The 22,228-nt window shown below is 52.7% G+C and overlaps 1 protein-coding gene across 2 annotated transcripts in view; it reads left to right on the forward strand.

Moving 5' to 3' along the window:
- NTN1 (netrin 1) overlaps window positions 1–22,228 on the forward strand; it is a 187,110-nt gene that overhangs the window by 115,369 nt on the left and 49,513 nt on the right. For both annotated transcript variants that reach the window (XM_081162896.1, XM_081162895.1), the window contains exon 3: window positions 12,447–12,635. In XM_081162896.1, coding sequence (XP_081019022.1) covers window positions 12,447–12,635 — 189 coding nt within the window. The remainder of the gene's footprint in view (window positions 1–12,446; window positions 12,636–22,228) is intronic.

Consider the following 22,228-nt stretch of genomic DNA (forward strand, 5'->3'; position numbering starts at 1 on the left):
AACCTTGGAAGACTGGCTAGCTTTTTAACTAAGCCACTGCTGTCGGTGCTGTTGTGCACCGACTCCTCGCTGTGAGGAAGTGGTGGCAAGTCCCCAGGCCGTGTTCTCTAGCTGTAGCTGATAACTTAGGACATCGCCCCAGAAGAGACATTTAGCTCGCTTTCTGCAAATAAATCCCCCATGTTTGCCCACCGGTAAGTTCTTCCGTTGTCTTCTTCCTGCATGCACAGTCCCTACCCCAAGGACGGAGGGTCATTATAGACTGGGAGACTTCTCAGGACGCTTCCACCAACTCAACTAAGACGATTGACAAGGCTGCCGTGGCTGGCTGGCGCAGTTGGTTACAGCATCGTCCCGATACGCCAAGGTTGCGGGGTTGATCCCTGGTCAGGGCGCATACAAGAATCAACCAGCGAGTGCATCAATAAGTGGAATGACTAATCGATCTTTCTCTCTCTCAATCATTTTTTTATTTTTATTTTTTTTAAGAGTGTTAACAAGGCCAGTCCTAGCCTCAAATCTGGAAGGTTCTCGCAGCCCAGAGGTGGAACAGTGTCTCCTCTAAGGCCCTTTGAGATGGAAGGAACTTTGTCAGTCTAGTTTGATCCCCTCCTCAGAGCTGGACTCTCCTACTGTGTCCCTGGACTCGAACGCCTCCAGAAGCAACAAGATCTCTCTCTCTCTCTCTCTCTCTCTCTCTCTCTCTCTCTCTCTCAGGGTGCCCCATTCTGTTCTTGGTCAGCTGGAATCTGCCTTTCCCTGTCACTTTCTCAATTCTGTGGCAGGCCACCGACATGCTTCAGTGATATGATGATGTTTAATTGAAGTCTTTCGTTGTAATCTCATGAATACTTCGCTGATATCCAAGTACATTTTACCTACTGGTTTTATTAAAATAACTGGATTAATAATTTGGGTTCAGAGTTTGATCAGTTTCACCGCGAAGCATGTTCTGATGAAAATGGCCTTTTTTGGGTAAAGATTTTGGGCCATTCTGGTCATAATTGCCTTCCTCCTCCAGTTTCTCCCTGAACAGCCGTATGAGTCCACATGGGGATCTTTGCATGTGGAATTGAGGCATTCTAGGGAACATCAGAGCCCTGCGAGAGCCTGGTGTGGAGTTCGCAGCCAGGAGAACACTTCTTGGGTCATCAGATGAGCTGGGTCGTTCCCTTCTCTCACATTTCCATGTAGTCTCGGGCAGGATTTCTGTTCTCATTTAGCAGATGGAGAAAGGAAAGTTATTAAGGAAGGTCAAGGTGACACCAAAGAGGAACCTAAGAATCAGACAACCCTTGGGGCTCAGAAAAGCCCCAACGGGCCTCTTTCCTGTGGGTCCTGTTGAATCGAGGGTCCTCTTAACCTCCTTTGGGGCTTGCAGGTATAAGAAGATCAGAGTTTCCTCTGATTAAAAATTGTTGTGTAAAATCACACGTTAGGTGAAGCCCATGTTTGATTGGGGTCTGCAGGGTGTTGGAGGTAGGATCACCAGGCAACACGTGGGCATACTTTTACTAAAAAGTATTTGTTGAAATTCTGATTTAACTGGGCATCCTGTATTTTTATTTGCTAAGCCTGGCAGCCCTCGGCAGGTAAATTAGGAAAACTAGAAGGCATGTTGTTGGTGACCTGGAGTGGCCCAGGGGATCCTCGTTTCAGCCTGTCTCCATTCACGAGCAAGAACCTCGACCTGTTGGGCTCACCTGGCTCTGTGCGTGGGGTCGCATTGCTGGAGCAGTTTCGGCGGCAGGTTAGGTTGGTGTCTGAGCTTAAAAACTCAAGTCAAAGTTAACTGAAGAGTTGAACTAAATAGCTGAGAGGGATGCTGCCTGTGGGACAGTGCAGGGAGTGATGGTGTCCTGGGAACTGCACGCTTTCCTGCCTGGTGTCACGGGTGTGGAACTGACTGCAAGTCGTTAAACCTCCCTCGCCGCCAGCCTCTCCCACTCCCGCTGGAGCCGGGCCTAGCATCTCCAGGCTGGCATGGCATCTCCAGGCTGGCATGCGCCAGACTCGGTGATGGGACCCATTACAGATGGGAAATGACTCCGGGAAGCCAGGGGCCAGGCCTGGCCAGCGTGGCTGGCAAATCAGCGCTCATCTGACCGTTTAATAAAGCGCAGGGAGTTTGCACCACCTCTGGGAAAAGGGCTGGAAGGGAGCCCTGTGCTGCCAGACAGGCATGTGGGCAGGGTGACGGGCCACAGGCAAAGAGGGTTTCATGGCAGCCCAACCGCGGGCGCAGCTTTCCTCAGACAGCTCTTCTAGTTGGAAAATTCTCAGCCTTCAGAAGTGGATTCCAGCAGCCATGGGGGTTTATCAAGTTCTTTCTGCACCGGCTGGCCGGCCGTGCCACCCTCACCTCCTTGCTGGAGGTCTGGAAAGAGCCCCGAGTTAGGAGTGCTCCCTAACTAGTTCCAGGTCCCTGGCAAGGTCGCTCTGCCCACTGGGGCCTCATTTCTCTCATCTCTCCATGACAAGAAGGGAGACTGGGAAACCTCGGAGCCTGCACCAGCCCCAGGAGCCCATGTCTACCCTTGGAGGACGCCATCCCTTCCCCCTGTGGCTGAAGATCTTGGGTGTGGATGGGAGTGGGCTGAGTGTTCATCAGGGTCCTGTCATAAGAAAGAAGCAAGACCCCCTGTCTCTGGGCCTCTATTTTGAAACCAGTACCCTTGAGAGCAAGAGAATTTGCATCTGGTAGCCAGTAGCCACCAAAAGTTGTGGAAGAGCGTAGTGACGAGGCAAGAGGAGTGTTTGGAGAGGGGCTGGGGTGGAGGGTGGATTGGAGTTGGGAATGCCACATGGTGGGCCAGGGCTGAAGTCCCCCAGGGAGGTGACGGGGCAGGGCCCGCTCTGGCCTGGCCGCCTGGGGAGGGCCCTGCAAAGGGAGCATCTGAGGAAGGTTGCAGACAAAGGGCTGAGGACTGCCCAGGGCCGAGTAAAGCCTCCTCGGCATTTCCTCCGCGGAGAGGGGCCTGCCCGGCCGAGAGGAGGATGTTTGTGCAGCAGGAGCCCAGTTATTCCTTCGCAGTGGAAGGCCTGGGAGACGTTAGGAGGGGATTGTTTCAAAGCCTTAGGGGGAGGTGCAGCAGCCAGAAAAGGGCAGGGGAAAGAAAAGGCTAAGATGTTTACAGAGAAAAAAGTCAGTGGAAAATATGATGGTGAGGTCAAGCCGATTCCGGGGATGGCCCTGCGCAGTCAACTGGGGAGGGGCCGGTGGCCCCGCACAGCGGGAGAGAATGCCACTAGGCTGTGCTTTGGGGAGAGCTGTCACTCCCTGCTACCCCTAATCTTCCCTGTGGCCCCATCCCAGCCCCACGAATGCCCCCTCTCTCTCCCCCCCCCCCAATCTGTTCACGGCCCATCTCCCAGCCCAGATGGAGTCCACATACCTGTGTGCTTGCAGGAGGCAGGACTCACAGACCTCAGATGTGTCCCCTGCCCAGTCCTTTCTCCAGAAGCCCCCAGAGGGTCTGGCTGGGTTTGGGCTCCCAACAGCTCTTTTGTCTGACATCTTGACAAAGGGGCCAGGCCTTTCCCAAGCCCCACAGGTGTGAAGAGCTTGTTACCCTAGTGTTTGTTCAGCCCTATTAGTGGCCTGAAGGACTGTTGACAGAGGGCCCCTTTGTGTGGGACTCGACTAAAGCTCTCTAAGCCCTCGACAAACACAGGCCACTTATCTCCCAGGACTTTATCAGAAGCCATCTAAAGCCCGCCTTGGCAGGGAGCTCCGGCCTCCTGACTGCCGCCTGCACTGGGTTCCTGAAGCGTTGCCCAGTTCCCTTTTGTTTTCCACCTTCCCTACCATCTCGATCCACCTCTTGTCGATTATGTTTCTGATATCAGAGATGAAGCCCCGGGCCAGGGTCAGAGATTCTGTGCTCAAGTTGGAGTTTTTAAAACAATGTGTGGCTTTGCAGGCCTGTCTCTGAGGCGGAGGTGCTGTCCGAGAGGTCGGGGGCTCCCCACGCTGAGACGCAGCTTCAGGAGCTCCAGGCCCACCAGGGAAGTTCCCTGTTGCTAACTGCCCTTGTGGAAAACTCTCAGCAAGGCCTCCCCAGCGGACCCCCACATGCCTAAAAAGGGGACTACTTTTTCCTCCTCAGAATGCTTTTCTCTGCCCAGTACCTAGAGGTATCCTTGCCTCACCCTCTCCTTCTGGAAGACCCAGGTGGCCACCGGTGCTGTCAGCGACTCCCCTTCTGAGGCTGTTCCTGTGCTGAAGGCACCTTCACCTTCACCTTCACCTTGAGTGACTGGAAGCCTACACGACGCCCCTTCAGGGCCATGGTATCACTGTGCCCCATCTGATCTACCTGCGCTGGTGGTGCTCTCACTGCTCGGCCCTGTCACCTGCCTGCGTAGTCCCACCCCTGTGGCGGGTTCGCACCTGCAGCACTCCCCTCATGAACTCCCAGGTACCCTCCCGGAGCTTCCCTGCTGGCGTGAATCTGCCCCTTACCTCCTAGGAGTTTTGGTTCCTGCAGCTATAGACTTTTAGGCCAGAAAGAACTCAGAGACCATCAGACCCAATGTCTTCATTTTATTTAAAAAATTGATTTTAGAGAAGAAGGTGGGGGGTGGAGAGAGACATCGATGTGAGAGAGGAACATCGATTGGTTGCCTCCCCTCCCGCACGTGCCCCAACCGGGATTCAAACGTGCAACCTTTTGGTGTGTGGGATGATGCTCTAACCAACTGAGCCACCCCACCAGGGCCCAGTGTCTTCATTTTTCAGATGACAACGTGGAGGCTCAGGGAGGCCATGTGGGCTTTCCAGGGTCACACACCTGGGTGAGGTACGGGGCCAGGACTAGAGCCCAGGTACCATGTCTCCTGGATCAGGTCTAGCTCTCTCTCCCTCATCCTTGCTGCCTTGTGTGCTGTTTGGTTTTTACTTAATAATAATTACATCACATGTGGGCTCCGAGATCCTTAGACATCTCCTTTCTCTTCTGCATTGTCAGTGGTTATTATTATCACTGGTTCTCAAAGTGTGGCCCGCAAACAGGCAGCTCAGCCTCACCTGGGAATTGTTAGTGCACATGCCCATGCTCCACCCACAGCCTACTGATCAGAGACTCCTGGGGGGGGGGGGGCTCAGCTGTCTGTGTGTTGATGGGCAATCCTGGTGATTCTATGGGCCCGAGTTTGAGAACCGTCACGTGTTGGGGGTTTTGGGAAGGAGTTAATGGCTAGTCGAACTGAAATAAGAGCTGGAGAGTAGGAAGATGGGAACAGTTTTGAGACAGAGAAATGCAGGGGTGTTGACCCCAGAGCAGCTGTGCTCCTCAGAAGCTGACACGTTGGGCTCCATGTATATTTGTTGGCTTAGATGTGGGTCCTGCTGGGGATGTCGTTGGTAACCCCATCTCATGTTTTGAGGTGCCATATCTTTCCTATGTGTTCTCTGGCACCCCCAAGAGTCCCATAGAACATCCTTACCTCACCTAGGCCCTGTCTCGCTCAGCATGGACTATTGACTCTCTTCTTATAGCAAAACAAGTCCCGTTCTCCTGGCCATTTCTGTGATGCTTTTTAACAGTTTATTTAAAAATAAAATTGACACAAGCACACCTGAAATGATTGCAAACCCTAGAGCCGTGACTGGAACCAAACTGCACCTGTGTGATGTTCTCTCTTAGCGGTTGCCCAGCCTCTTTGGCTTACCTGCCTGGTCGCCACTGCATTGTCCTGGCTGGTTGATGTCTCCGCTGACAAGCGTTAAACCCTGTGTTGGGCAGTGGAGGTGGGCCTTGGAGTGAGGTGGCAGTGACACTAGCATTAGCCAAGCTTTTATCATACCAGGTATCTCCAAAGACTCTGTGAGGGCAGAGATGACATCTTTCTGGCTCAGAGTGTGCCCAGGTGCTGTCAGGAGCCAAGTGTGGGGAGTGGTGACTGCTCGGCTTGGTCATTTCAGGAAAAGCTGAAAACTGGGCTCAGAGTAGACACCACTGGGGGCAGAATACTTAACATTTATAAACAAGGGTCAAACAATTTCTAAATAAATAGTGTACCAAATAGAGTAAATAATAAATAGAAGGAAATACAAACTACCCCAAACCCTTAAAAATAACTCTCAAATATTTTTATTATCCTGAAATAGTCATTTAAGGAGGTGTTTCTTTTGAAACCATGCCTCTGCCCACTGCTCCAATGCAGAGCCCCCCCCCCCCCGTCATAAACTCTCCCCTTTACCTTCCTGGGAACTGTCTCCCAGATATTTTTTTCTGTTTAGTTTCAGTTCTGCCCACCAGCAGCAGTAACATCACTCACCTGGGTGCTTGTTGGATTTGAAGGCTCCCAGGCCCAGCCCAGATCTCCCGAGTCAGAATCTGATTTGAACTGGGTGCCAGGGTGACCCTTGTGCCCAATGCAGCTGGAGCAGGGCTGGCAAGACTCTTCGTCTGGGCTCTGATTCTCTTCTCTTCTCCGGCCCTGTCTTCTGCACCGCATCCCATCCTCTCTCTCACCCCAGTAGAGCACATGGCCTCTCCACTGTCGGTGCTGATAGCACTCAGCTCGGGTGGAAACTCCAGACCTGTTAAGTGGCTACTAAAGCACTGCCCACTTGAGAACCACTGCTCTAATCCTCACGGCCCCCAGGAAGTTGTGGACACTGTATGTGGTGAGTAGGTCTCATGGTCCTTACCCAGCAGCCACAGGTGAAATTAGCAAAAGAACTGGTGAGAAGCAACACCCGCCCCACCCTGCAAGTGCCCATCATGCCCCAGCCTGCCCCGGGGGCCTAGACACATGGAAGTGGGCAGGTGTGAGAGCTGTGCTAACGGGTACACAGGAAGCCCAGGGCTGGGGACCAATGTCCTGCATACAAACCCCAGCCTGCAGATGGTGCGTATGGCCAGTTATCTTGGACAGTGAGCTACAGATATTTCAATCCAAAATTCCCTGTTATGCAGAAATAACATGGGGCAACCTTCTCAAAAGAACTGCCCTGGGAAGGAGGGAAGAGCGTTGGTGGGGATCCTGTGTGCTGGAAGGGCAGAGGAGGGTCCTGGGTCCAGCACAGAGCCTTGGAGGAGGCCCATCACCTGTGACCTTCCTGCTCCATTGAAAGCCCCTGAGCCGCATGAAATCTGGGGGAGCCAGGCCCAGACATCCTGAGAGACAGGGCTGGGATATGGCTTAACTATATCCGCTGGATTCTTTCTGGGCCTGGGATAGCCCTGGTGGAATTGGGGGTTAGTTCATCAGGGCCTTTCGGGAGGGGGCCAGCACCTGTGTCTGGTAAACTCCTCAGACCAGCGGATGCAGAGTCAGTAACTGTGTGCAAGGCCCTACTTGGGGTCTTCAGAGGAGTCCAGGGCATCCTAGATGTGATCTCTTCTCCTAAAGTTCTGCAGTCTACTTGGATGGACAGAAGCTGTATTGCTGAGTTAAAGCAATAATACAAGTTTTAAATACTTCAAAGCAACAATAAAAGAAATGTCGCAAGGCCATGCCTTGTCAGGGTGTAGTCTAGGCAGGCTGCACAATCTTCCGTTCATCTACCTATCTACTTTCTGCCCACCCACCCACCTGCCCATCCATTCACTGACCTATCCACCTATTCACCCACCTATCTATCCACACTCATCTACCCACCCACCATCCACTCATCCATACATTCACCCACTCATCCATCCATCATCTATCCATCCATCATCCATCCATCATCCATCCATCCATCCACCCACCCATTCATATTCTGACTGACTTACTCACTTTGCTGTCTCTCACTTGTGCAACAAAAACACTGAGGTCTGCTCTGGGCTGGAGGGTGTAAGGACAGACACTGTTCCTGTCCTCCAGGAGCCAACACAGCTGAGGAGAGCATTTGTCTCACTTTATCTAAGAACTTGCTGCTGAGAGTGCTCGTCTGTCCCTCCCCCTCCCCCAGAAGGGGAGCCCTGGACAGCTGAGAGTGCACTGCCCATCCGTGTCTCCCTCCTGGCTCGTGGCACAGGGCCTGGCAGGTAGCTGGAGTGCCTGGCCCTGTCTTGGATTGAACTGGCCTGAGGGTGGTAAAGGGTTGCACAGTCCAGATGGGTGGGAGAGGCTTGGAAAAGTTAAAGGAGTGGTGGTGAGAACTTTTCATAGGAGAAAAAAATAGAACCCCATCTCCTGGGCCCCATTTCCTGTCAGGTTTCTGGTTAGGGAGTGGGGGGCGGGGGGGCTTCTGCTGCCTCCCCCCTGCTCCATGTTATCCCCCTGGGTCTGAAATGCAGCCACATATGATGTATCCTTGGTGATCCCCACATGACAGTTGAGGGGGGCATAGAGCTTGGGGTCTAGACCAGGCCAGTTCTCTCTGGGTACCCGGGGGACCCCCGACAGGACGTGGTGCCTTGCAGGCTCCTTGGAAGTTGTGCTCCCCTATCCCCCGCCCTTCTCCCCAGGGCTGACCTCTCTGTTCTCACAAAGCTGCCCTTTCCTTTCCGCCTTGAAATCTGATAATGAAACTAATACCCAATATTTTTGCCTCCAAGAGAGGCAGGAGATAAACAGGAAGGCGCAAGGGATTAAGGTGTCTCTCTGAGAAAGGGGCTGGGGACAGGTTGGGAGTTGGATGACATCTCTGTGTGGAGCCCGGGAATCCAGATGTGAGCTTCTTTGCCTGATGCATTTTTCCATTTGTGCAGAGAAAATAAAACAAAGAGAAAAGAAAACAAGTTGTAAAATACTTTGCAAAAGGTTGAGCGTGGGCAATTGCCACTTGATGTCCCCTGACAGCTCCAAGAACGGGGAGGGAGGGGAGCCCTGCTTTTTGATGTTCAGCCTCCGAGTTTTCTTTTGTGTGACCAATTGTTTGAAGAACCTTTTGTTGGTGTAAGGTGCATATGGGAGAGAGATACCAGGACAAGGTTTTCCTTGGGGTGGGGGTAGGGTGGGACCCCTCAGCAGGGGCTCAGGCTGGGGTGGCCCTGTTTAGGGAATGGGGGACAGTTGAGTCATCCTTACAGAGGAGAACACAGGATTAGCATCTGCCTCCAAGAAGGACCAAGAAGACATTGCTACTGAGGCCTTTTCTAGGACAGGGGGCCTGAGGAAGTAAGACCTGGGTGATCTTTCCAGATCCCTGGTCCTGGGCAGGTGTGCAGGCCCTGCGACTTCTATGCTAGTAGGAGAGACCCCGTTCCAGGCTGTAGTCTAGACCCAGCTGTTGTTTCTTCCAGTGATGCGGGTCCTTTCTCCTGGGGCCAGAATACCTGGGTTCCAGTCCTGGGCCCCCCATTTACTGGCTTGGTGGTGCCAGGCTGCTGGTAGGTCTCCTAACCACTCTGAGCAGCCCCCTGTCATCCTGGACTGGTTGAGTGAATCCAAAGGGACAGTGAACTTGTGTATGCATGACGATCCCCTGTACTGGTGGGCTGTAGCTTCTATCTGTACTTAGTTGAGCTCAGCCCCAGGGCTGGAGGTGCTGAGGGATGCTTGGAAAGCTCTCAGGAGTCTGTCTCTGGCTTATGGTGTCCAGCTGCTTCCAGACCTGAGGCATGAGCTGCATCTTCTGTCTCCCCACTGAGCCTCCTCTAAGGCATTTGTCCATCTCCACTTGTAAATCAAGTGACTAATGGGTGCGTGATTTGGAGGGTGACTCCGGGAAGGACATTTAAAGAAGCTTATTTTAACATCACAGAGAAAAATTAAAGGGGCAAATATTTTGTTAAAACCACAAACGTAATACATGAATAAGAAACTGGTAAAAACATTTGCAGCTTTTATATTAGAAAAGACAAATGGTCTTTTGTGGTTTTTTTAAATCCTCACCAAGGATATTTTTTCCATTGCTTTTCAGAGAGAGTAAAAGGGAGCGAGTGAGAGAGAGAGAAACATTGATGTGAGAGAGACACATCGACTGGTTGCCTGCCACACAAGCCCTGGTCTGGGGCCAGGGATGGAGCCTGCAACTGAGGGTACCTGCCCTTGACTGGAATCGAACTCGAGACCCTTCAGTCTGCAGGCTGATGCTCTAACCACTGAGACAAGCCGGCCGGGGCAACAAATGGTTTTTAATCCATCATATTTAAGAGCGCTAGACATCGTGGAAAAAAACACCTTATTTGAAAACTAGGCAAATGGCATGAACAGGCAACGCACAAAAAATGAAATATAAATAGAAAAACAAACAGAGAAATGTCCAACCTCACTGGTAATCAAAGACATGCAAATGAAAATCATGTGTGTGTGTGTGTGTTTTCCAGACGAATTGGCAACGATTGAAAAAAAAGAATGCTGATACCAAATGCATATTGTTATTCTTTTCAAGGGTGTGTCGAAATAAGAGCTCTCATATCCTGCTGACGGGAGTGGAAGGCTTTCGTGAGGGGAATTTGGCAATTTGGATCCCAAGTTAAAACATGTAGACCCAGCCCTGGCCAGTGTTGTTCAGTGGTTAGAGCGTAGGCCCGCAAACCAAAGGGTTGTAGGTTCGATTCCTGGTTGAGGGCACGTAACTGGGTTGCAGGTTCCAACCCTGCCCCAGACACCGATGTGTCTGTCTCTCTCTCTCCCCTTCCATTTCTCCCTTCCATGTTCTCTAAAATCCAATGGAAAAAATATCCTTGGGTGAGGTATTAACAAAAAATGTAGACCCAAAATTTAACTACCAATTCTGTCTTGAGACTGTTGTACAACAGTCACCAGAGCAGAGTATAAATTGGCGAATTCAAAGGTGGTTATCAATGTGTTGTTTATAATAGTCAAAAACTGGAAACAACCTAAACCTAACTACCCAGCCCAGGGAGGCCCTGCTTTTAAATGCACCCACTGCAGATCCAGGCAGCCCCGTTACACAAATCCGAACAGTGGTGGACCAGACAAGCTTTCAAAATTATGAAGAACATTATCTGACACTAAAAAATGTTCACTGTTATGAGGAAATGGGCTGTGAACCTGAGAGGTACAAGTGTGATCCATGTCTGTAGGACAGAATTAAACAGCTCCACGGCTGAGCAGATGCTAATTAAAGCCTGCAAGGACGGACCCCCGTGTTAACAGCAGTTGGTGGAACTTTGCAGTTTTTTCCTTTCTGCTTTTGTTTTTCAAGGGTCTGGCATTAAACATGTATTTCCTTAAAAATTACATAAAATGCAATTTAAAACATGCTTAGCACGAAAGCAGGGCAAATTATGCTACTGGGGGGAACAAGGTTGGGCCGGATCTAAGCTGGAGTTATCTTGGTTAGAGACCTAAGGAAGCAGACAGTAGGCTTCCCAGGGTGCTATGAGGGGGGCGGTGTGGGGGCCGTGCCGGGTGCCTGGGGAGCCCATAGCCCTCTTGCCAAAGCCAGGCTGGTGGGAGGTGGAAGTGACCTGGAGACCAGGACACGGAAGATGAGAGGGATGCAGCCATATGCGGAGGGGGCTTGGGAGAAGAGGGTCCTAGGAGGCATTTGCAGCGTCATAGAGGGGGCAGGCAGGGGGTCCTCACACGGGGCATGCTGTAGAGACTGAAAAAAGTTTGCTCACTATTGAAAGTTTTAAAGTGAGAAGAGGAAGCAGAATCAGTGTGTTCAGAGCCCTGGAGGCCGTGGAAATGATTTAGATTTTATACAGAGGTACTGGGAGCACGGAATGATCTTCAGGAGGTAAGGGACATCCTGGGCTTGGTGCTGAGAGCCCCTGCTCTGGTGACAGTGTTGAGAACAGCCTAGAGGGCTCATCTCAGGAGACCCGCTGAGGCCTGGCAGCCTGCAGAGCAGTGGATGGATTTGGAGGACTCGCCTCTGGGGAGTGCAGACCCCAAAGCGGAAGCTGGAAATACGGGTTTGGGAGTCAGGAGCCCAGAGGCGGTCCTGCGACCAGCCGTGAGGGGTGAACGAGGCCGGCCTGGAGAGCAGCAGTGCAGGGGGAAAGGGTGCCGAGCCCCACGGAGCAGGAAGGCAAGAGGCAGAGGGGAGAAGGAGTGGGCAGAGGGAAGCCTGAGATCCAGGCGCTGGACCTCTCCTTGGTTTGCAGATGGCTGCCTTCTCCCTGTGCCCTCGCTTGGTATTTCTCTGTGCGAGTATGTGTGCCTGGTGTGTTCCTGCGTGTCCAGATTTCCTCTTCTGAGGACACCAGTCAGATTGGAAGAAGGCCCACCCTTCACAGCCTCATTTTAACGTAATCACCTCTTTCCAGGCCCAATCTCCAAACCCAGTCCCAGCCGCCGTGCTGGGGTTAGGGCAGCATAGGAATGGGGGTGGGCGCAGGAGGATGCCGGCTGCCCTCCCCACTCCGAGGTGTGTGCCTGGGCCGGGTGCTGCGGGAACTGGAATCTGCCCCCGGGAGGGAGCAGGAGCCTCGCCGGCTCAGGGACTGCGAGGTGGTGATAAGCGCGCCTGGATGAGCAGGCGAGAAAGGAGCAGCCCTGCGAGAAAGGACTGCCGTCGGGCGGGGGGCGGGGGCAGAGGCCCGGGCTCCCAGGTGCCCTCGCTGACGGCTCTCCTGCCTCCCCCACAGCCTGCAGCTGCAACCTGCACGCGCGGCGCTGCCGCTTCAACATGGAGCTGTACAAGCTGTCGGGGCGCAAGAGCGGGGGCGTCTGCCTCAACTGCCGCCACAACACGGCCGGCCGCCACTGCCACTACTGCAAGGAGGGTTACTACCGCGACATGGGCAAGCCCATCACCCACCGGAAGGCCTGCAAAGGTAGGTGCAGGGCGGGGGCCGGGCGCCAGCCCCTGCTGTCTGCTCGGCGCTCCCGTCCTGTGTCTCCTCTCCATAATCGCGCGCGCGCGGGGCCTCGCAGGTGCCCGGAGGTGTGCAGCGAAACAAAGGGGCGATGCAGAAGGGACTCCAAGGAGAGGAAAGGAGAAGGTGTGATCTCTGCGAGGGTGCAGGGCGCCCCGCCCCCTCCCAGCTGCTGTCCCTGCGCACAGGTGTGCCGCATACCACAGGGCGGGGGTCACGTCCACCGGGCTTACCGTGCGCACAAAGGACTCTCTTTTACCAAAACTGGGCAGACGGATTTCTTTGGATGTTTTGGGCACCTCCTGCCCCCACCCCCAGCACTGCACAGACAGACACTGCACAGGGGCAGGGTCTCAGAAGGAACATTTAATCCACCTGCAAATAGTTTTACTTCTCAGGACAAAAAAAAATTAAAGGGAGACTCTATTTTCGTTCACTGAAGCAAACGCTAATGTTTTTAACTTTGTGCTGTTTCTTTTCTCCCATGGACACAGATGAAGCAATGGTGGGGTGACTCAAAAGAGCTGATGAAATGCCAGGGAACTTCATGATGTGGGGCCCCCACCCCACATTAGCGTTTGGGAATTGCAGGAATCGGGGCTCTTTGGGTCCAGAATTTGGGGCCTGGAGCCAGGGCTTGCTGTGAGCATGGCTGCCTAAGATGATGTCTCTGAGGGCTCTTGGGCGACACTTGAGAGACCCAGGCCATGGCAGACTCAGGCCTGGATGATGAATTACAGCAGAGAAATCCTTCTGGCCTTTGGATGAAGCCAGAGTAGCATCATCTTAACAGGAAATCCACCAGATGTTGGGCACTTGTACGCAGGACCAATTACATGACTTGCGGCCTAAGTGCAAAATGAAAATACAGGACTTCTTGTTCAGGAATTACTAAGAGTATCAAAATGGCAGCAGTGGAGCTTCAACCAAGCACGTGCCCTTGTGAGCACAGGGCCCATGAAGCTGGCCTGGCTTGGAAGGGGACACTTTTCTCCAAAAAACCAGGTTCCCAGTCTGCATCTTCCAGGAGAAATCTGCTCCATTCCAAGTGAACAGGTGGCTCCAAGTAAGCTCTCCTTTCAGATGTGTGTACTTAAGGCTGCCTCTGGTGGTTGTCAAGAGAAATTTAAGCATAAAGGTAGTTAGGCTACTTCCACATCAAAAAAACAACTCATCCAGGTGAGAATCCCCCAGGAAACTTTGAGCAGGGACTGAGAAGGTGGCCTGGGCAGAGGGACCCAAGAAACGCCTACAGTGGCAGGAAGGCACAAGCAGGGACATGACCAGAGAGAGGGGGCTTTGGGTTTTCAGAGAACATAATTGGAAGGTAATCCAACTCCTTCACCTATGCCTGAGTGTTCATTGTATTTCACGTACAGAAGAAATTGAAGCCAAGGTCTGTAAACAACTGCTTGCACATAGAGTTCTTGGAGATTTGGCCAAGAAACTTTAATCAAAAGTGGCCACTCAGTTGGATAAATGGAGAAATCTGCCAGTGGGTGAGAAGGTCCGGGCTCTGCCTGTCAGTGTTTGCTGTCAGAGCAGGAAAGGTGTGTCCCCTGGAGAGACAGGAAGGAGCAGGGTCTTGGCTGTCTTGCCACTTGCCTCCCCTCCCTCTCCTCCTCTGTTGCAGTGGGAGGGATAAGGCCACGTGTGACCTCTTACCACTCTGAGTGAGATGTCACGAAGCCACAGGATTCTGGGACCCTGCAGATCCTCCTCTGGGGCTCTACCACCTGGTAAATGGTGTGTAGACACCCAGGAGGAACAGATGAAGGCAGGCGCAGGTGCGGTCCCATCTTACTGCTTCAAATGCTGTGGTCAGCCTTAGTGGCTGTGCCTTCTCTCTGGGCCCTGGACAGCAGCTGCCTGTAGGCTTGGGGGGAACACTGAGAGAAGAACCCACAGAAGAGAAATGTATAGATGGATACTGCTCAGAAGGGTACCTGCATATCCTGCTGGGGAACTGTGACAGGAAAGGGTGGGACTCTGTGTGTCCTGACTGGTGAGGAAAGACAGTGCTTCCAGGATCCTGCCACCTGATTGGTGAGGGAAAAGCATTCCTTGAAGGGCTTCATAATTGGTGAAAAGAGACGCTGCCTAAAAGAACCGCTCTCTGAGTAGTAAGGAAGGTGAATGTGGCCCGAAACCTCCTGCCGTTTCATTGGCGAGGAGAGGCGTCTCTTGGACGTTCTGGGTTTCCCCCTCTGCCCCTCTTTTCCTGATGTCACCCCCTCAGGCGATGTGGGAACTTTGAATCCTCAGTTCCCTCGCAGGACACTTCTCACCAAAGAGAGACCCTGCAGTCTTGTCAGGAACCAGCTACAGATGCTGGCTGGGGGATGTGTACCCTTGGGATCTGCTAATGGGAGTCTCTTCACCTCCACGGAGTCCACTGTCCCGTCTTCCCAGGGCTGGATGGTTTAAGGAAGTGAGTCCTTTGCTGGAAGCATTTGGCCCAGTATTTTGACCTCTAGTGGTTTGCTCTCAGAGACTTCCAAAATCTTGTAGCTGAGGAGCTGCCCCCAGGCCCTGGCCTCCTGGGGTTGACCTCCGGGAGCCCACAGCCCTCAGGTGAAGGCTGCACTCCTACTCCTTTGGTCTGTTTCAGATGCTTTTCACAGGGGAACTGGGACAACTGCAGTGGCTCTTGACTCAGGTTGGCAGTTGACTTGAGGAAGGTTAGGAATGGAATCGGGGCCCTCTTTACCCCCTGACTTCCCAGGGCCTGGGAGGAGCCCGGCAGGGGGCTGAGGCCACCCATACACTCCTGGCGATTGGCTGACTCCCAGCCTTGTTCAGTTTAGAGCAGGGGTGGACCCAGACAAGAACGGTTTGGAGCAAGGGCATTAGATTCCAAACGTGATTATGCAGTCCCCCATTTGGGAAGTTTCGTAGCAACAAATTTGTTGGGTTCTTTCTCCTGTCCTGTGGTTTAGAAGCAAGCCTGGCTGGCGGGGCTGGTGCATACAAAGGGCTGTAATAAACATGCCCAGGGAACAGGCGGCTGCACTCTCCGGCCATTCAGCGCAATTTCACAGCACTGGGAAGGCCTCATTATGGCGCGGGCTGTTGTCCTATACAAAGTCAGATGAGATGAATTTCTCTCTTTTCTCTGCAGAATGGTTTGTGAATGATACTCGTCCTGGAATCTGTCAAAAGATAGGCGTTTTGTTTACCATTTGTCTTCTTTATGGACTGGGGGGGGCACTTTCTCTTTGGAGCGAGCAAAGAAAATGTTGCCATTTAACCATTTCAGCCATGCCTTCATTTAAATGATATTAATTTATCATCTTCCCAAACCATCTGTGATGGATAAAGACATTCCAGGGGCCTCCCGTGAACCGAATTGCGATGAGAATTAAGAAATTAGCCACCGCATCTAGCATCCTGCACAAAGGGCTTTCGTTCCATCTCACTGAGCAGCCTGTTCCTTTCACTCATTGCCCTGCCCCCTTCGAGTCCACAGTCAACGGGCTGAATGCAGGCTGCGGGGAAGGTGCAGAGACCTCGGAAGACGCAGGCAGTGGCGGAGCAGCGGTCCTCACTCGCTGGGCCCGGGCGCACGAGCTGCTCCCATCCACCCGTTTCTTCGGGCGGCTCTGCCAGGGGTCGGGGAAGAAGCCAGCACCTCGGGCCACCCCCTGTGGCTCCCTCCCCACTGTGCATCTTTCCATTTCTTTCTCACTCTAGATTCTTTTCTTTCACATCAGGACATCCTCAGTACAGCAGGTTCTTGAATAACATCATTTCACTGAACGTTGTTTTGTTATGATGTTAATGAGATGCGTAGGAACTTGACTGGTTTATATCAGCCAGTCTATGGTAAAATTGGTTTTGTGGTATATTATTTCACTTAGAGTCACAGAAGCTGCCTGTATCTTTGTCTCTAACTTGTGTGGAGGTTCTCATATTTGGCTGTACTTTGGAATCACCTGGAAATTAGAAAATACTGATGCCTGAGTCCTGCCCTTAGAGATTCTGGTTTAATGCATGGGTCCAGGTGAGACCTGGGTCCTGGGAACCTGAAAAGCCTCCCAAGGTGGGTCAAATGTGTAGCCAAGGCTGAGAACCAGGGCAGTGGGAGAATAAGAAATGAGGACAGTGAGCTTGCTCTTGGGTTGAGAAAGGTGGCCTAGGCCCCAGGGTTTATTTTTTTAAGGGGAGAGACTTACTATCAGTGTATTTAAATGTTTTTTTTTTTTTTTTATGCCTCTTGATGAAAACTGGGTGGAGGGGGTGTGTAATTAAAAAATTTAAAATTTAAATCTTTCCAGGAGAAGCTGGGAGCTTAGCTAGTGCAGCCTGGTGTTCTAGTGTCCAGGTGAGAGCCTGGGATTGGGTGGACATCACTGCTAGGTTGTGTGCGTGTGCACGTGTGTGTACGTCAAGATGTGATCATTTGAGTGTTTAGTCAGAGCAGACCTAGGAATCTGGGACCCCACCCCTTCCTGACTCTAAGGTAGTGTCCATGCAGCCCATAAAAGCGTGAAAGCATCGAGTGCCCCTTCACTTTGTGGGTCCCTTGTCACATTTCCATTTCCTATCACTTCAGGGGCTGTGGGGAAAAGGGTTGGTCATCGTAGGCAGGAAAGGTACTCAGTGCCTGGAGCAGCTCCCAGCTTAGAGGGCAGAGGCTTCAACCCAAGGAGTGGACTCTATTAGGGTGCAATTAACACCAGTACCCCTGGGGAGAGAGGAAGTCAGAAGAAGAGAAAATTCCCATAGAAGCTCAAGGCTCAACTCCAACTGTGGCCTCTGTGGGTGCATCCTATCCTGTTCTTGGGGGGATTTGGGGAAGGGGGTCAGAAATCCTGATCTCCAGATTTTGGCTCTAAGTTTAAAGCCTATAGAGCAGGGGTGGGGAACCTTTTTTCTGCCAAGGGCCATTTGGATATTTATAACATCATTCGTGAGCCATACAAGACTATCAACTTAAAAATTAGCCTGCTATATTTGGTCAAACATTTAATTAACTCACCCCTAATGTGATGACTGGAACTGCTTCTCTTTGGTAAGGCCCTGGCAGGGCCAGACCAAATGATTTCTCAGGCCATACACAGCCCGCTGGCTGGACATTCCCCACCCCTGCTATAGAGGCAAGTCGAGTGACCTCCCTAGACCGAAGTGTCCACATCTATGACTCAGACTCAGATCTGTGGTCCTGAGCCCCATCCAGCTTTGATATTCCACATCCCGTGTGCTTTTTAAAAATAATCAACATTTTATCAGTCCCTGATATAACAGCACATTGTCTTATGTCAGTGAAGCTTGTGATCTGAGAAACTGGACAAGCTGCAGAAATCAGGCGGAGGTGGTTTTGTTCCAAGGTCTTTACAAATGAAGAGTCCTCACTCTTGTGTCTCGGCCCACACAGTGCCCTGCTCTAAACTTGCATCTAAACCAGCCCTGTGTCTCATTCCCCTGGGCATCTTTAGCCACTTTCTTTGCCTTTCTGGGTGCCAGTGCCCTGTCTCTGAAGCCCGCTCTCATCCCAATTCTCTGGTCTTGAGCAGAAAAGCCTCCTGACCTTGAGCTCCTCTGTTAACGGAGGACATTGCATTTGGGAAATAGCTTAAATAGCTTTTGCCACCAGGAGAGCAGCAGGTGGGCCCCAGACAGCAGCCGTGGGATGAATAGCTATTAAAAGCATGGACCTTGGATTATCGAGACCAGGGTTCAAGTGCCAGGTATGGACTCCTTGGTGCCTCAGTGCCTCAGTTTTCTCACCTGAAAATGGGTTAATAACAGTCTCCTTCCTCCTAAAGTTATGGTGTAGATTAAAAGAAGTGATGTACAGGAGGTTCCTCGCACGTGGCATCACCCCATACCGGTTAGCTCGTAGGGTTATTTGTGCAGTTAGGGGGAACTAGAACAACCAGAAGGTCCTGGGGATTTGTCCGAATGCCATTGCACACTCTGGATAAAGGATTTGCACACTTTGGGAGCAAAAATGACAAATGAATTGAACTGCAGAGATGAGCGTCTGGCAGCTGCTCGCGGAGGCCCTGTGTCTCCGGAGAGGTGGGGACAGGCTGTGTGTGTATAAACATGGTTGTGAAAGTGCCCCTAAGAGACAGGCAGCCCCTGCCCGCCTGCGTGCAGACTCGCCCGCCCCCGCCCCCGCCCCCCATGGGGAACCATCTGTAGGAGCTGAGCCTTTCCCCTCAGCTGTAAATCAGGTGCAGGAAGACTCTAGTTAACTAGATCAGGAGGGTCAAATAACCCAGTTTGGGATTACGGGGCTCCCCTCCCCTTCCACTTCCTGCTGTCTGCACCTTGATCCGAGAGTGGCAGGGGAAAGGAGAGGTCGAGCAACTTGAAACATTTATTCTTTTGTGCCTCGTTAGCGACTGCTGGGAGGAAGAAAAGCATAGCTGCGGAGGAGGTTGAGGCAGACAGCTGAGGTGAAGTTTGTGGATTATCTGTGGATTTAAATGCTCCTCCCTCCCTCATTAGCAGGGAGGGTCTAGGGGCAGGGAGTGCTCTGTGGCCAGGTGGGATCTGCGGGGGTGGTCCTCCCTGCTCGACCCCCTCGTTTCCTCCAGATTCACAGGGTAAGTCAAATTGGCCCCTTCCCCGGGGGAGGGCGGCAAATTTGCCCCCAGTTTGGTCTTTGATTCCGCAAGTATTTATTGAGCACCTGCTATTTGCAGGAACTGAGGTTACAGTGGTGCCCAAAACAGACCCCTTTCCTCGGAGCCTGCTCTCTGGGGGGAGGTTGACAATAAACAAAGAAGAAAAAAAAAGCATAAGATGATTATAAATTGTGATGAGTTACACGAAGGAAGTAAAGAGAGTAGAAGCAGAGTGTAAGTGGGGGGAGCCGCTCCCCACGGTGGCCAGGCCGGACCTCTCTCTCTGAGGACTGGACCTTTGAGAGGAGGCCTGGGGAGCGAGGAGTGAGCAGCTGTGGGGAAGCTGAGGACAGAGCAGCACCCGTGTCCGTAAGCAGGAAAGGGCTGGCAGGCTGGGGGCAGAAGGGAGGCGAGGGAGGGCAGGGTCCACTGCCGCAGGATTTGCCCTGACTCAGCCGCACACTCCCCCTTCCTTTGTGTCTGGCGTGCAGATGCACAGGCCAGTCTTACCCAGAGCAGGGAAGGATGGCTCACCCTCCCCGGTGCCACAGGTCGGTGAGCACCTTTGCGATGACCTGCAGGCCTTGGAGTCCCAGGCGGCCTCAGGGTTGGCTCTAGGGAGCAGCCCCGTCCACATCCACGGATAGCTGTGTCCTGGGATTCGGGGCAAGGCAGGGTCTCTGCCTACCACCTCTACACCTCGGAGGCCCTGTGAGTGCGAGGAAGGGCATTTCCCTTTGGACCATGGTTGGGGAGGGACTGCCTTCAGCACCTGGTGGTGGGGCACTTTTTTTGTAAAGGACAGGAAAGACACTGATGATACTGGATTAGGGCCCACCCTAATGACTGCGTCTTAATTAGCTCTTTAAAGACCTTAAGATATAGTCATGTTCTGAAGTATTGGGGCAAGGACTTGAAATGTTTGAATTTGGGGGGGGGGGGGCATAATTCAGTCCATAACGTAAGTTCAGGCCCAAAGCTGTCCTTCACGCCTGGCTGGTGGCCTGGCTGGCGGCTGTTGGTAACATCTGAAGTGAGGATCGGTGCTGTGGTTGGCCTGTCTCCCACCCTCATATGTCCTGGGATCAGTGCCATTTGAAGGTCCTCTCTGACCCCAAAGGCCCCTAGAGCCGGGTCTCAGGAAAAACAGCCAGACCTCCTGATAGGAGCCCAGGATGGACTCCCAAAGGCCATGGTGTGAGCCTCAGTGAGAGGGGGTTAGCCGCGGATGTGTGTCTTCCCCTGAGGGAGGCTGTGGGCCCTTAGGGATCCAGGACAGCTCCGGAAACCCTGGTGTACTGCTCTTAGCTGACAGAAACTGGGTCTCAACGAGGACACCCTGGCACTACTCGGTGGACAGTGGTGTCAGGCAGGCCACCGGTGGGTGTGGATGGAAGGCCTGATGTGTCCAGCAGTATAAGTGAGCACTTTCGCTGAACCTTCGGTCAGGACACTGCAATGAGCTGCAGCAGTGGGGTGATGGTCCCCGGGTCAGGCTGCCGCCCTGGGTCCTTGGACTGTTAAGTCCAAGGCTTGAGCTGTTAAGTTGAAAGTGACTTTAGTGGGAGTGTGGACCTCTGTCCTTACAGGTGAGCAAGCAAGGCACTAACCCAGGGTCACACTGGCAGGACTGGCCCAGATCTGGGTCTCCTGATGTCCACCTGGAACCACCTGTGTGCCCTGAGCATCTGTCCCTGTCTGGTGGCCCAGAGCAAGGACAGCCGGGCTTCTCCTCTGTACCTGGAGGCCCTCCAGCCCGCCTCGCTCGTGAGAAACCTAATCCTGCTGCCTTCTCAGGGCCCCGAGCTTCCGTCTGCTCTCACCTTCCTCTTGATGGAAAAGCCCTGGGGTAGATTGTTTCCCATGACCAGGTGCTGCCTGCTCTGTGCAAACGAGGTGACCTGCCTTGGAAGAGATTGACCTCTGCTGAAAAAAGTGGCTGACTTCCAGGGAAATGGGAGTCATGAAATGGGCTTCCTGTGGCGGAACACGTCCTGAGCCAGACCGAGTTCTCAGAATCAGGGAGGCTCTCTTCATCCCCTCAGCAGACCCCCTGCAAAGGAGACGACCTCCACTCAACTGAACTCTAGTTCTCTCCAGCTCAGCCCCGCCCCTCCCCACTGTGTGTCTGTGCGCTCACTTGTGTTCCTCTGTTTGTGTGTGTCTGTGTGTCAGGGTTGAAGAAATACAGCAGGATCCCTTTGGCTTTCTCCCTCTGAGGGTCAGGGCCTGGGGCCTCCCTGGTATCCGGTGGGATGGCTCAGCCCCCCCTTCCTTTGACACTGCTCGCTTGATTCCCTTGTCCCAGGCTGCAGAAGAACTCACTGTGGGTGCTGTCCCACTCCTCTTTGCACAGAGGGGTAATTTGGACTTTTCCTTATAAAAGGGATTTTGGGAGAAGTCCTTGCTTTGAATGCAGTGCAAGTCTGCCTGTTAGGATTGTATTTGACCTTGCGTAATGAAACCCATCTAGCCTTGGTTTCAACAGGTTTGAGCATGACTTTCTCCTTTCAATGAGAAGAGGGGTGTGAGGACCAGAGCTGATGACTATGAGAATGTGGACACCCTAAGGTGTTCACAGGTGTCTGGGTGGTGGCTCTATGTTGGAGGCATTTCTCTCTTGATGATCCCACTGCCTTGGAGGAGACCAGACTAACTTTCTGAGCACCCCCACCCCAACTCTGTGGGACCCTGGTGGCTTCTCTTCCTGGAACACTGACTTAAGTGGAAGCACAGTTAGCTTCCTTTAGACAAGGCTAAGGGCCAGTTGGTCAGAGTCTGCAGAATCTTGGGAGAAAGATTTGAAACCAAGATAAAGCATCCCCTCCTTTAATCATAGGATGGGTCCTTAGGAAATACCTGCTCCACCCAGCAGGCAGCTGCCCCAGCATCACAGAGGATGGCCCTCAGCTCCACCTGACCTCAGCTGGCCAGCTGAGAGGTCACCACAGACCTCCTGCTGCTCCCCCTATT

The sequence above is a fragment of the Miniopterus schreibersii genome (assembly GCF_964146895.1).
Source record: "Miniopterus schreibersii genome assembly, chromosome: 16".
Taxonomy (NCBI): domain Eukaryota; kingdom Metazoa; phylum Chordata; class Mammalia; order Chiroptera; family Miniopteridae; genus Miniopterus; species Miniopterus schreibersii.